Source organism: Oncorhynchus clarkii, chromosome 16, assembly GCF_045791955.1.
Source record: "Oncorhynchus clarkii lewisi isolate Uvic-CL-2024 chromosome 16, UVic_Ocla_1.0, whole genome shotgun sequence".
Taxonomy (NCBI): Eukaryota; Metazoa; Chordata; class Actinopteri; order Salmoniformes; family Salmonidae; genus Oncorhynchus; species Oncorhynchus clarkii.
In genome coordinates, this window is record NC_092162.1 from 26,230,173 (window position 1) to 26,242,059 (window position 11,887).

Genomic DNA, 11,887 nt, shown 5'->3' on the forward strand with positions numbered 1-11,887 from the left:
GGGCAGGGCATTTTTCCGTTAGGGAACGCCTACTTTAAAGTGCTCTATTCGTCTTTGCGCACCTTCAAAACAACGCGATATTTTCAAAATCTACTGTTCATAACAGATTTTGGTTTTGGGAATATTAAACTGCCGTGAGATCAAATGTTTCATCGATGAGAACATGCGCAGAATGTCGGCCCAAATCCATTTCGATTCATCTTCTGCCACTTCGGCTTCCTCTCACTACCATATTGTGTAGTGAGTGGAAATGCAAGCGGATGCTTCACATTTATACATCTGTCTCATTGTTCTATCTGTGCTAAAATACCACAGAATGAGTAATAATACTCGTAAAATTTAGCGGTCAAATAGGGAAATGGTTCCAATCGTTTTTCACCGTGGTAAAATTGGTTTGAGTTTCGATATTCGCCATACATTCGGACCTTCAAACTTCAATAGGTCGCGAACGATTTCAACTACATACCTCAGGGTTGGCTCTTTATGAAGGAAAAAAAGGTGTACAGTGTTGCACAGGTCTTATTTTCCCGATTCCACCCCGAGTTTCAATCACCACAAGGCAAAGGTGTAGGCAGCCTGGCACAGTCAATGCAACTATACTGAGCAAAAATATAAACGCAACAATTTCAAAGATGTTACAGTTCATATAAGGTAAACAGTCAATTTAAATAAATGTATTAGGACCTGCAGCCATGGGTGGGCCCGGGAGGGCATAGGCCCACACACTGGGGAGCCAGGCCCAGCCAATCATAATTTGTTTTTCCCCACAAATGGGATTTATTACAGACAGGAACCCCACCCAACCAAATTCTCTATAATGACGTTGGAGGCAATTTATGGTAGAGGAACTAACATTAAATTATCAAATCAAATTTTATTTGTCACATACACATGGTTAGCAGATGTTAATGCGAGTGTAGCGAAATGCTTGTGCTTCTAGTTCCGACAATGCAGTAATAACCAACGAGTAATCTAACCTAACAATTCCAAAACTACTACCTTATACACACAAGTGTAAAGGGATAAAGAATATGTACATAAAGATATATGAATGAGTGATGGTACAGAAGGGCATAGGCAAGATGCAGTAGATGGTATCGAGTACAGTATATACATATGAGATGAGTAATGTAGGGTATGTAAACAGTGGCATAGTTAAAAGTGGCTCGTGATACATGTATTACATAAAGATGCAGTAGATGATATAGAGTACAGTATATACATATGAGATTAGTAATGTAGGGTATGTAAACATTATATTAAGTGGCATTGTTTAAAGTGGCTAGTGATACATTTTATTATATCAACTCCCATCAATTTCCATTATTAAAGTGGCTGGAGTTGAGTCAGTATGTTGGCAGCAGCCACTCAATGTTAGTGGTGGCTGTTTAACAGTCTGATGGCCTTGAGATAGAAGCTGTTTTTCAGTTTCTCGGTCCCTGCTTTGATGCACCTGTACTGACCTCACCTTCTGGATGATAGCGGGGTGAACAGGCAGTGGCTCAGGTGGTTGTTGTCCTTGATGATCTTTATGGCCTTCTTGTGACATCGGGTGGTGTAGGTGTCCTGGAGGGCAGGTAGTTTGCCCCCGGTGATGCGTTGTGCAGACCTCACTACCCTCTGGAGAGCCTTACGGTTGTGGGCGGAGCAGTTGCCGTACCAGGCGGTGGTACAGCCCGGCAGGATGCTCTCGATTGTGCATCTGTAAAAGTTTGTGAGTGCTTTTGGTGACAGGGTGAATTTCTTCAGCCTCCTGAGGTTGAAGAGGCGCTGCCACCTGCTCCAGTGGGAAGCGCCCACTGGGCAGTTTATCGACTCGTGGTGCAGCCCAATCAGCCACGCAGAAGGGTCGAGTGGCAACAAACCTGCCTAATTAGCCGATTAGCTTTCCATACACCCACTCGCCCATACTCCGGTCGCCATATTGGGATGCAGCTACCCATACTTGGAAGCATTGCCAAGGGCTGTGCAGTAAGCAATAGAAAGGAGACCAGTGAGGGCTATGGCTTTTAACCGAAGCTCACTTAAACCAACAGACACGGTGGTACGAAAGACATTGGTTTTTATTTATAAATCATTGTTTTATTTGTTACAGAGATTTCTGACAGAAAATGTTGAGAATATATTTTGTCTCCCTTTCTCTCTCTTACAATGCACCTACTGCTAAATCATGCTTTACTCTTATTCAAACGCCCTTCCTTTTGTCTTTATTGATGAGAAAGAGACATTGAGAGGAGTAGGCAAGCTATTTTAGTGCAATACTCGTCCCTTTTAAAAAGCTTTCCCTTTTTCCAGTACATTATTACTTCACATCAAGTCGAGACAAAACAGACCTTGCAGGTCAATATGCTACTTGTTTCAGATAAACAATAGAGCATACACCACAGCACCCAAGAGTAAAAGTGTTTGTCTGTAGACACTGAACTCTATAGGCATACATGATGTAGGTATGATGCATGCGCTGTTCGATTTGACAGGGAGAGATATAAGTGAGGAATGGGGAAGAAGAGAAGGAATCGGAGGCAGGGAGGGAGATGGAGAGGAATAGTTTTGATGGTACAAGATTTTATTTTCAAATAATCCCACTGTTGATACTCTCACACAGCACACCTCCATTAGCCTTCAACCCTCTCAACTCAAAGTCTCTCGATAAAGGAGAGTCTTTCATAGTGAGCGGGGTGGAGATGGAAAGAAGAGTGAGGGGAGCGTGTAAGCGGGCCACAGAGTTGGAGAAGGGGGGTAGTGAGGGGGATGACGGAGAGAGGCAGAGGGATTGAAAAAGTGGATTTTACTCATCCTCCTTCTCCTCTCCGTGTGTGATGACATAGCAGATCTGTTTATAGTCTACGTTGCCAGCCACATCTGGGGGAAAGGCAGCCCACAGGTTGGACATCTGAGGGAGAGGAAGACAGAAGGAGAGGCTTACAACTCGGAAACATTGCGGGGAAATGGACTAAGTCCAGTGTCAGACAGCACACAGAAATAAGTCATTCATTATTACTGTAAATAACCATGGCATGAAAGGTCAAACACCATGTTGCTCTAAGTGTGAAATATTTCTCCAGCAAAATAACTGTGCAAAGAGCAAGAAATACTGTAAATCTCATTGTAATCAGTGTGGTTTCATTTTGAAAAGTTTCTTCAGCAATGTTCATTATAAAGGCGATTGTTTATGTATTGCTCAGTTTACGAAACGTATTTAAAATCGCCCCTTTTTACGCATATTGCTGAAGAAACGTTTCAAATTAAAAATCACAGATTCTAATGAGGTTTATGGTATTTCTTGCTATTTGAACAGTGATTGTGCACTAAGAAAATGTCACTCTAAATGACTGAATGACTGATGGAATGACAGATCCCTCACCTCCTCAGCGGTGAACCTGTCGCACTGGGTGGTCAGGAGCTCCTCAATGCTGGAGGAAAGGAAAGAGGTAGGAAAAGAGAGAGAGAATTATTAACTAGGGCACACATTAAGACTACCTAAAGAGGTTGTGAGTGAATTTATAGGATAGTAATGGTAGAAAAGGGTACAGGGTGAAAACTTACAATTCCTTCTTGATGAAGCCGGTAGCCTCGGGGTCCAGGACCTTGAAAGCGCTCACGATAACATCCTCGGGATCAGCACCTAAGAGGAAGGGAAGAAGAGGATCCTCAGTTAAACTCTGTTACCTCAAACTCACAGTTATGGACTAAGAAGTGATGGACTAAGAAAAGTGATGGGATAAGAGTGATGGACTAAGAAAAGCAGTAGAAGTATTCATTATTAACAAACAAAACTTTATGTAAAATATATGTACATTATATAGAAACATATACTGAACATAAATATAAACGCAACATAAAGTGTTGGTCCCATGTTTCATGAGCTGAAATAAAAGATCCCAGAAATGTTCCATTTGCACAAAAATATTATTTCTCTCAAATTTGGGGAACAAATTTGTTTACATCCCTATTAGTGAACATTTCTCCTTTGCCAAGATAATCCATCTACCTGGCAGGTGTGGCATATTAAGAAGCTGATTAAACAGCAATATCATTACACAGGTGCACCTTGTGCTGGGGACAATAAAAGGCCACTAAAAAATGTGCAGTTGTGTCACACAACACAATGCCACAGAGGTCTAAAGTTTTGAGGAAAAGTGCAATTGGCATGCTGACTGCAGGAATGTCCACCAGAGCTGTTGCCAGAGAATGTAATATTAATTTCTCTACTGTAAGCCGCCTCCAACATTGTTTTAGAGAATTTGGCAGTACGTCCAACCGGCCTCACAACTGCTAATCACGTGTAACCACGCCAGCCCAGGACCTCCACATCCAGCTTCTTCACCTGCGGGGATCGTATGAGACCAGCAGTCTCATACAGTCAGAAACCGTCTCAGGGAAGCTCATCTGCGTGCTCGTCATCCTCACCAGGGTCTTGACCTGACTGCATATCAGCGTAGTAACGGACTTCAGTGGGCAAATGCTCACCATCGATGGCCACTGGCAAGCTGTAGAAGTGTGTTCTTCACAGATGAATCCCAGTTTCAACTGTACCGGACAGATGGCAGATAGCGTGTATGGCGTTGTGTGGGCGAGTTGTTTGCTGATGTCAACATTGTGCCCCATGGTGACGGTGGGGTTATGGTATGGGCAGGCAAAAGCAAGGAACACAATTGCATTTTATTAATGGCAATTTGAATGTACAGAGACAACGTGACAAGATCCTGAGGCACATTGCCGTGCAATTTATCTGCCGCCATCAGTATGATAATGCACGGTCCCATGTCACAAGGATCTGTACACAATTCCTGGAAGCTGAAAATGTCCCAGTTCCTCCATGGCCTGCATACTCACCAGACATGTCACCCATTGAGCATGTTTGGGATGCTCTGGATTGACATGTACAACAGCGTGTTTCAGTTCCTGCCAATATCCAGCAACTTCGCACAGCAATTGAAGAGGAGTGGGACAACATTCCACAGGACACAATCAACAGCCTGATCAACTCTATGCACAGGAAATGTGTTGCACTGCATGAAGCAAATGGTGGTCACACCAGATACTGACTGGTTTTCTGATCAACTTCCATACCTTTTTCTTAAGGTATCTGTAACCAAAAGATGCATATCTGTATTCTCAGTCATATGAAATACATAGATTAGGGCCCAATGAATTTCTTTCAACTCAGTAAAATCTTTGAAATTGTTGCATGTTGAGTTTATTTTTTTGTTCAGTATATAGACATATCCAACTAGTTTATATTCCCTATACAGAAAGTATAGAAAGTACAGAATGAGGGACTAAAATATCTGACTGCTCACTCTCATTAAGAAAATGTAATATAAGTTATGTAGCTTATACAAAACATTTAGAACACCTGCTCTTTCCATGACAGACTGACCAGGGGAATCCAGGTGAAAGCTACAGTATGATCCCTTTATTTATGTTACTTGTTAACAGGGTATGGTAGTAGGTGCCAGATGCACTTGTTTGTGTCAAGAACTGCAACGCTGCTGGGTTTTTCACGCTCAACAGTTTCCCGTGTGTATCAAGAATGGTCCACCACCCAAAGGACATCCAGCCAACTTGGCACAACTGTGGGAAGCCTTGGAGTCAACATGGGCCAGCATCCCTGTGGAGCGCTTTCAACACCTCGTAGAGTCCATGTGCTCTACGAACTCAATATTAGGAAGGTGTTCTTAATGTCTGGTATACTCCGTGTATGATGGATGCATTACCAGGCTAGTACAGCTCGGCTTGGTTCAGCTGAGTAATGTGAAAAAAGCTATAAGTCGCTCCTAGAGGTTGACCTACCCTTCAGCTTCTCGCCGAACATGGTGAGGAAGACGGTGAAGTTGATGGGGCCGCTGGCCTCCTTGATCATGGCTTCCAGCTCCTCATTCTTCACGTTCAGTTGACCCATAGTGGCCAGCACGTCCCTAAGATCATCCTTGCTGATGATTCCATCTCTGTTCTGATCAATGATTGTGAAAGCCTAGCAGGAAGCGAAGCAGACGAGAGAGTTGATACCATATTATTCACTGTGGAGCAATCCAAATGACATCGATCACGTTAACATGACGGTCTTAAGTAAATTTAATGTTTCTATTGCTTATAAGCATAAGTTAATGTTATCACACTACCCAGTACCCTATTGAAATGCATTGCCATGACCTCAGTCTCCTCATTTCAAAATTCATTAGACTAGTCGATGATAATAGACATTGTGTAAGGAACAACATTAGGGTGCACTGCATTGTGAAATTTGAGTTGCGGGAATATTTACATCACAATTCACAAGATTTTCCCCAAGATAGTCCATCAAGATAAATGTGAAAAGGTCTCTCTCCTCACATAGCTGCATGTGCCACTCAGTGAAACCCAAGAAGGCTATAGAGCACACAGTGGACTTGGCAGCTGTCCAACCACTTGTCTTTTTAAGGTGTTAAAATGGTGTCGGGACATCAGACAAGCCTAGAGACATTTAAGGAATCAGTATTGATTACACCACTAACACACCTCCCCTTACCCCCCTCGCCCCTTCCCAGATTAATCCCTCTGCCCCCATCTCTTGTTGTTTTTTTTATCCGCACCTGTCTCCAATTGGTCAAGTCAATCACACAAAGACAGGGATATACCCAAAGACTCTGACACACTTCCATTTTACCCCTTAAAAAATCATACAAATTGTTATCAGTTTCCCAAATGATTGTAATTTGTCTCCCTCGCTGATTAGGTTGTGCTCTCCTAAATACTGAGAGCACTTTCAATGTGAACATTCCCACATGATTTGAACAACTCGTAGGTGTCACAGGGACAGGTTCGTAGAGGGGGTGCTGGGGAAGACTACCCAGCAAACCAAAATTGGTTCTGTGAAAGTTCCCAGAACATTCCTTAGGTTTCAGCAGATGTTCTCCAAATACAAAAACTGTCCAGTTGTGTTGATGATTATACAATGTCTGTATAAAACCTTTGTCTGAACACATTTCATTCTTTACAGGTAGATTGTATTCAATTACCTGGAAACCTAATAGAGAACATTTAGGGAATGTTCTGTGGTGGTTGTTACAGAGGTTGTGCACAACATTTTAGTGAATGTTAGAACATTCAAAGGATAGATATATATATATATATATATAAAAAACTATATAAAAAATCTGAAAAACAGGATGTTGTCATCCTAATGTTAGATAAAACCCTAACTAGAACTTAATGGGTCTCTTAGCTAATGTTCTGGGAAATGTTCCCGGTTTGCTGGGTAGTGACCTGTCCCAGGTGACCGCTGTCGTCTGTCTCCTGCTGGCGGCTCTAATATTTTTTTTATTTTTTATTGTCAAATGGAGCAAAAACTTTATTGAATCAAGTCTGTCTGTCCAGCTCTATGACAGCTATCACTTCCATCACGCCCACAGTGATAGATACAGTAAAATGTGAACGCCACCAACGAGGACGCCACCTGCCTTAGGATGTCCTTGTCTTGCCTATTACAAAGTCGTTGGGTTGTTTGTCTATTTTGGGCTTTTGCAACCCTCTTTCAATGGGATCACAATGTGATGCGTGGAGATGTTACAATGGCATGTATCCCAAGAACTATGTCGGCTGACTTATTACAACCACTTGACCCCCCCCCCCCCCAAAAAAAACAAACTCACCTCCTTGTACTCCTGAATCTGGCTCTGCTCAAACATGGAGAACACATTGGAGGATCCACCCTCTCCCTGCTGCTGTCTCTTCTTGGCTTTCTTGGGTGCCTGGGGGTAAACGATGACCAAGACATGTAACTTAACTCACAGTCAACACAACCAACATTTTACTGTAACAGCCTGTTTGGGCCATCCATGCCACTCTGGCTCATTTTGGGCCAAAAGGTCTTAAACCTCCACAGTAGCAAGAGGAAATCCCTAAGATATTTTTTGAGAATGATTCCTTGTCATTGTCAGTGACATCAGTTGTGCCAGAAGTAGCCCCTCTAGGAATTTCCTAGGTATTGTCATTGACCTCTAGGTATGATCTGTGTCCTTCTGCTATTTTAGCTGTTAACCGCCTTTCAATGAGTCACAAGTTCCTAGGCCGTCATTGAAAATAAGAATTTGTTCGTAACTGACTTGCCTAGTTAAATAAAGGTCAAATGAAAAAATAAAAAATAAACATGGGAGGGATGCTTAGCTTTGCTTCAGATTTCGATGCCTGGGTGCTTTTGGCTTTTGTCTGAATAAGTTGTACCAATTCAAGTCGCACTTTATCAGCATAAGGCTTTCAAAAAAAGGTGAGTTGCATAAAAGGCACTCGGTCTGTTCAATTGTAGCGTCAAAATTGGCTAAGATTCTGTAATATCTTCGAGGCCTCTTGAGCAGTGGTCCTCAAACATCCTTTAAGTATTTCCTTTTGATGCGCCATTTCAACAAAACCCGAGTATAAAAGCCACAAGACTTGGCCTTGGCTCTTTTGCCCAGGGAGGAACCAGCTTCCACCAATAGGTCCCGAACCAGTTTGTGAAACTGTTCTAGAATCCTTTAAAATGTAATTCAGAGTCCATTTCATTGCCATTATCCAGTTTGCATTGGTATCCTAATATCAATGATGCTTTAAGTTGTCAGTTTATCAAAGACAATCCTAGACCCTAGAAACTGTTCTCCATTGAGAGGAACGCAAACACACTCACCATCTCTTTAGAGTTTGTGGGGGTTTTGGTTGGTCAAGAAGAGAAGTCTATGCCAAGTCGATGTGACTGACATGTTTGTGTTGGCCCCTTGCCTTATATACTAGCTCAATGGGGCTAACTTTAGCTGCACCATCAAGTTTGGCAAGAAAAGAGGGAGCTGAGGAACGTAAGAGAGAGAGGGAGGAGCAAGGGGGTGCTCAGGGTATCGCCTTTCCGGCACTCCAAAATAGGCACAGGGAGTCTTGGAATTAGGTGAATTCGGGCACAACATTCAGGTCTTACTTTGGTGTCAGTGTCACACTGACAACACACACAATATGGACCAACCTCTATTGCAGCCTTTGGGACTATTGAACCGCCCCTCGCCCTTCCTTTCTCTCTTTAACACTTCATTCATAGCATGCTCAGGGTCTTTGTTGTGGCTATTTTTCATTTTATTTTATTCCATCCACCCCAAGACGGCAAACAACACAATGGCATATCCATTGTATCCATGTCATGCCTGTTACCAGTTGCAGGTCCTTCCTGTTACAACACTTTACACTGCCCATAAAACAACAGATAAGTATGTGTTTCAAGCGCAGGCTTTAAAACATATTTTAAAAGTCACCACTTGTTTAACTGACCTGTTGAGATCTGTGTATACAGTACGTACCCCCTACTAGTGTGGAAGAAGCCAACTGAATGGATGACAGTAATGACATGTGGAAACTGTTGGCTGAGGGGGTTGGTAACATTCCAGTAATGACAAGGTCACACATATTCAAGAGACAGAACAGAATATAGCAGCAATTGCTAAGTAATTACCAAAACATACTATACATTCCTGCAACTCCAGTCCTGGATTACCCCCAACAGCACACATTTTGTTGTTTGATTTGATTTTGATTTGACGACTGAACAGAAGTGGTTTTCCAACATGGAGGCTCTAATTTGGGTTGCTCCTGGTCCCTGGAGATGCCCAGGACAGTGCTTGACCGAGCAGGCCACCAGACCACCCACTCAACTCCATTTCAGGGCTCCATGGTCGGCTGTCTACCATGGAAGTGTACAGTGGAGCGACGTATTGAGATAGAGTTTCAGGGGGCCGTGAGAACTGATACCGCTCTCCCCTCAAACTAGCGCACAAACGTTTCTTTCTTCGATATTCAAGGGCCTTCTCTCCAAAAGTCTGTCCAGCCTCAGTTGATATATTTTCTTCTCAGTCTCTGCTTTTCTCCCTCATACACATTGCATTACTTGCGAGAAGAACCAGTGGAGAAGTTTCAGTTGGAAGTAACGTAATAGGCTTCGTTGACAAGTGAGGAAAAATAGGAGCACTTTGAAAGAGTGTAAAAAAATATATGTAAAAAACACACACACAACAGCTGTGGATAGACCAAAAATAGCAATGCCTCTGCCTCCCCCTGTTCTCATTCAGAGACATTTTGGCTCTCCCTTTAACTAGAGTCTAAGGGCCCGGGGCTGGGTTTCTACTAAGCCAACATATGGAATTGTTTTAAGATGGTCATACCAAGGATCATTTAGCTATTTGATTTGTGATTTTAGGATCCCTGTAGGTATAAACAAATATTTACTAATATTTTTATGAAACATTTAATTTGGCCTTAATGCTATTAGCCCATAGAAATGCATTAAATAACATATTCATAAATGGCAAAGCAGATCAAAAGGAAGTATGTTTTGAAGTGTCTGTCCTAAGGTGAATTCGAGCACAACATTCACGCCTTACTTTGCTTGTACACCTGCATTGCGTGCTGTTTGGGGTTTTAGGCTGGGTTTCTGTACAGCACTTTGAGATATCAGCTGATGTACGAAGGGCTATATAAATACATTTGATTTGATGGTGCATTCGGAAAGTATTCAGAACTCGTCGTTTTCCCCATTTTGTTACGTTACAGCCTTATTCTAAAATGTATTCAATCGTTTTTCCCCCCATCAATCTACACACAATACCACATAATGAGAAAGCAAAAACAGGTTTTTATTAATAATGTTTGCAAATTTATAACAAATAAAAAAACAAATATCACATAAGTATTCAGACCCTTTACTCAGTACTTTGTTGAAGCACCTTTGGCAGCGATTACTGCCTCGAGTCTTCCTGGGTAGGATGCTACAAGCTTGGTACACCTGTATTTGGGGCGTTTCCCCAATTATTCTCTGCAGATCTTCTCAAGCTCTGTCAGGTTGGATGGGGAGCATCCCTGGACAGCTATTTTCAGGTCTCTCCAGAGATGTTCGATCGGGTTCAAGTCCGGGCTCTGGCTGGGCCACTCAAGGACATTCAGAGACTTGTCCCGAAAACACTCCTGCGTTGTCTTGGTTATGTGCTTAGGGTCGTTGTCCTGTTATAAGGTAAACCTTCACCCCAGTCTTAGGTCCTGAGCAGGTTTTCATCAAGGATCTCTCTGTATTTTTCTCCATTCATCTTTACATCGATCCTGACTAGTCTCCCAGTCCCTGCCGCTGAAAAACATCCCCACAGCATGATGCTGCTATCACCATGCTTTACTGTAGGGATGGTGCCAGGTTTCCTCGAGACGTGACGCTTGGCATTCAGGTCAAATAGCTCAGTCTTGGTTTCATCAGACCAGATAATCTTGTTTCTCATGGTCTGAGAGTCCTTTAGGTGCCTTTTGGCAAATTCCAAGCGGGCTGTCATGTGCCTTTTACTGAAGAGTGGCTTCCGTCTGGCCACTCAACCATAAAGGCCTGACTGGTGGAGTGCTGCAGAGATGGTTGTTCTTCTGGAAGGTTCTACCATCTCTACAGAGGAAATCTGGAGCTCTGTCAGAGTGACCATCGGGTTCTTCGTCACCTCCCTGACCAAGGCCCTTCTCCTCCGATTGCTCAGTTTTGCTGGGCAGCCAGTTCTAGGAAGAGTCTTGGTGGTTCCAAACTTCTTCCATTTAAGAATGATGGAGTCCATTGTGTTCTTGAGGACCTTCAATGCTGCAGACATTTTTCTTACCCTTCCCCAGATCTGTGCCATGACTCAATCCTGTCTCTGAGCTCTACGGACAATTCCTTCGACCTCTTGACTTGTTTTTTTTCTCTGACACTGTCAACTGTGGTATCTCATATAGACAGGTGTGTGCCTTTTCAAATCATGTCCAATCAATTGAATTTACCACAGGTAAATCATATCAAGTTGTAAAAACATCTCAAAGATGATCAATGGAAACAGAATGCACTGGAGCTCAATTTCAAGTCTCCTAGCAAAGGGTCTGAATACTAAAA

The 11,887-nt window shown here is 42.7% G+C and overlaps 1 protein-coding gene across 1 annotated transcript; it reads right to left on the minus strand.

Moving 5' to 3' along the window:
* Window positions 1-2,545: 2,545 nt before the first annotated feature.
* Window positions 2,546-8,767, minus strand: LOC139367543 (myosin light chain, phosphorylatable, fast skeletal muscle b). Its single transcript, XM_071105790.1, has 6 exons — window positions 8,645-8,767; window positions 7,635-7,733; window positions 5,797-5,977; window positions 3,547-3,625; window positions 3,365-3,413; window positions 2,546-2,893 (listed from the first exon to the last, which is right to left on the minus strand). The coding sequence occupies exons 1-6, from the start codon at window positions 8,645-8,647 to the stop codon at window positions 2,789-2,791; spliced, it is 516 nt and encodes a 171-aa protein (XP_070961891.1). The 5' UTR covers window positions 8,648-8,767; the 3' UTR covers window positions 2,546-2,788.
* Between the last annotated feature and the right edge of the window lie 3,120 nt (window positions 8,768-11,887).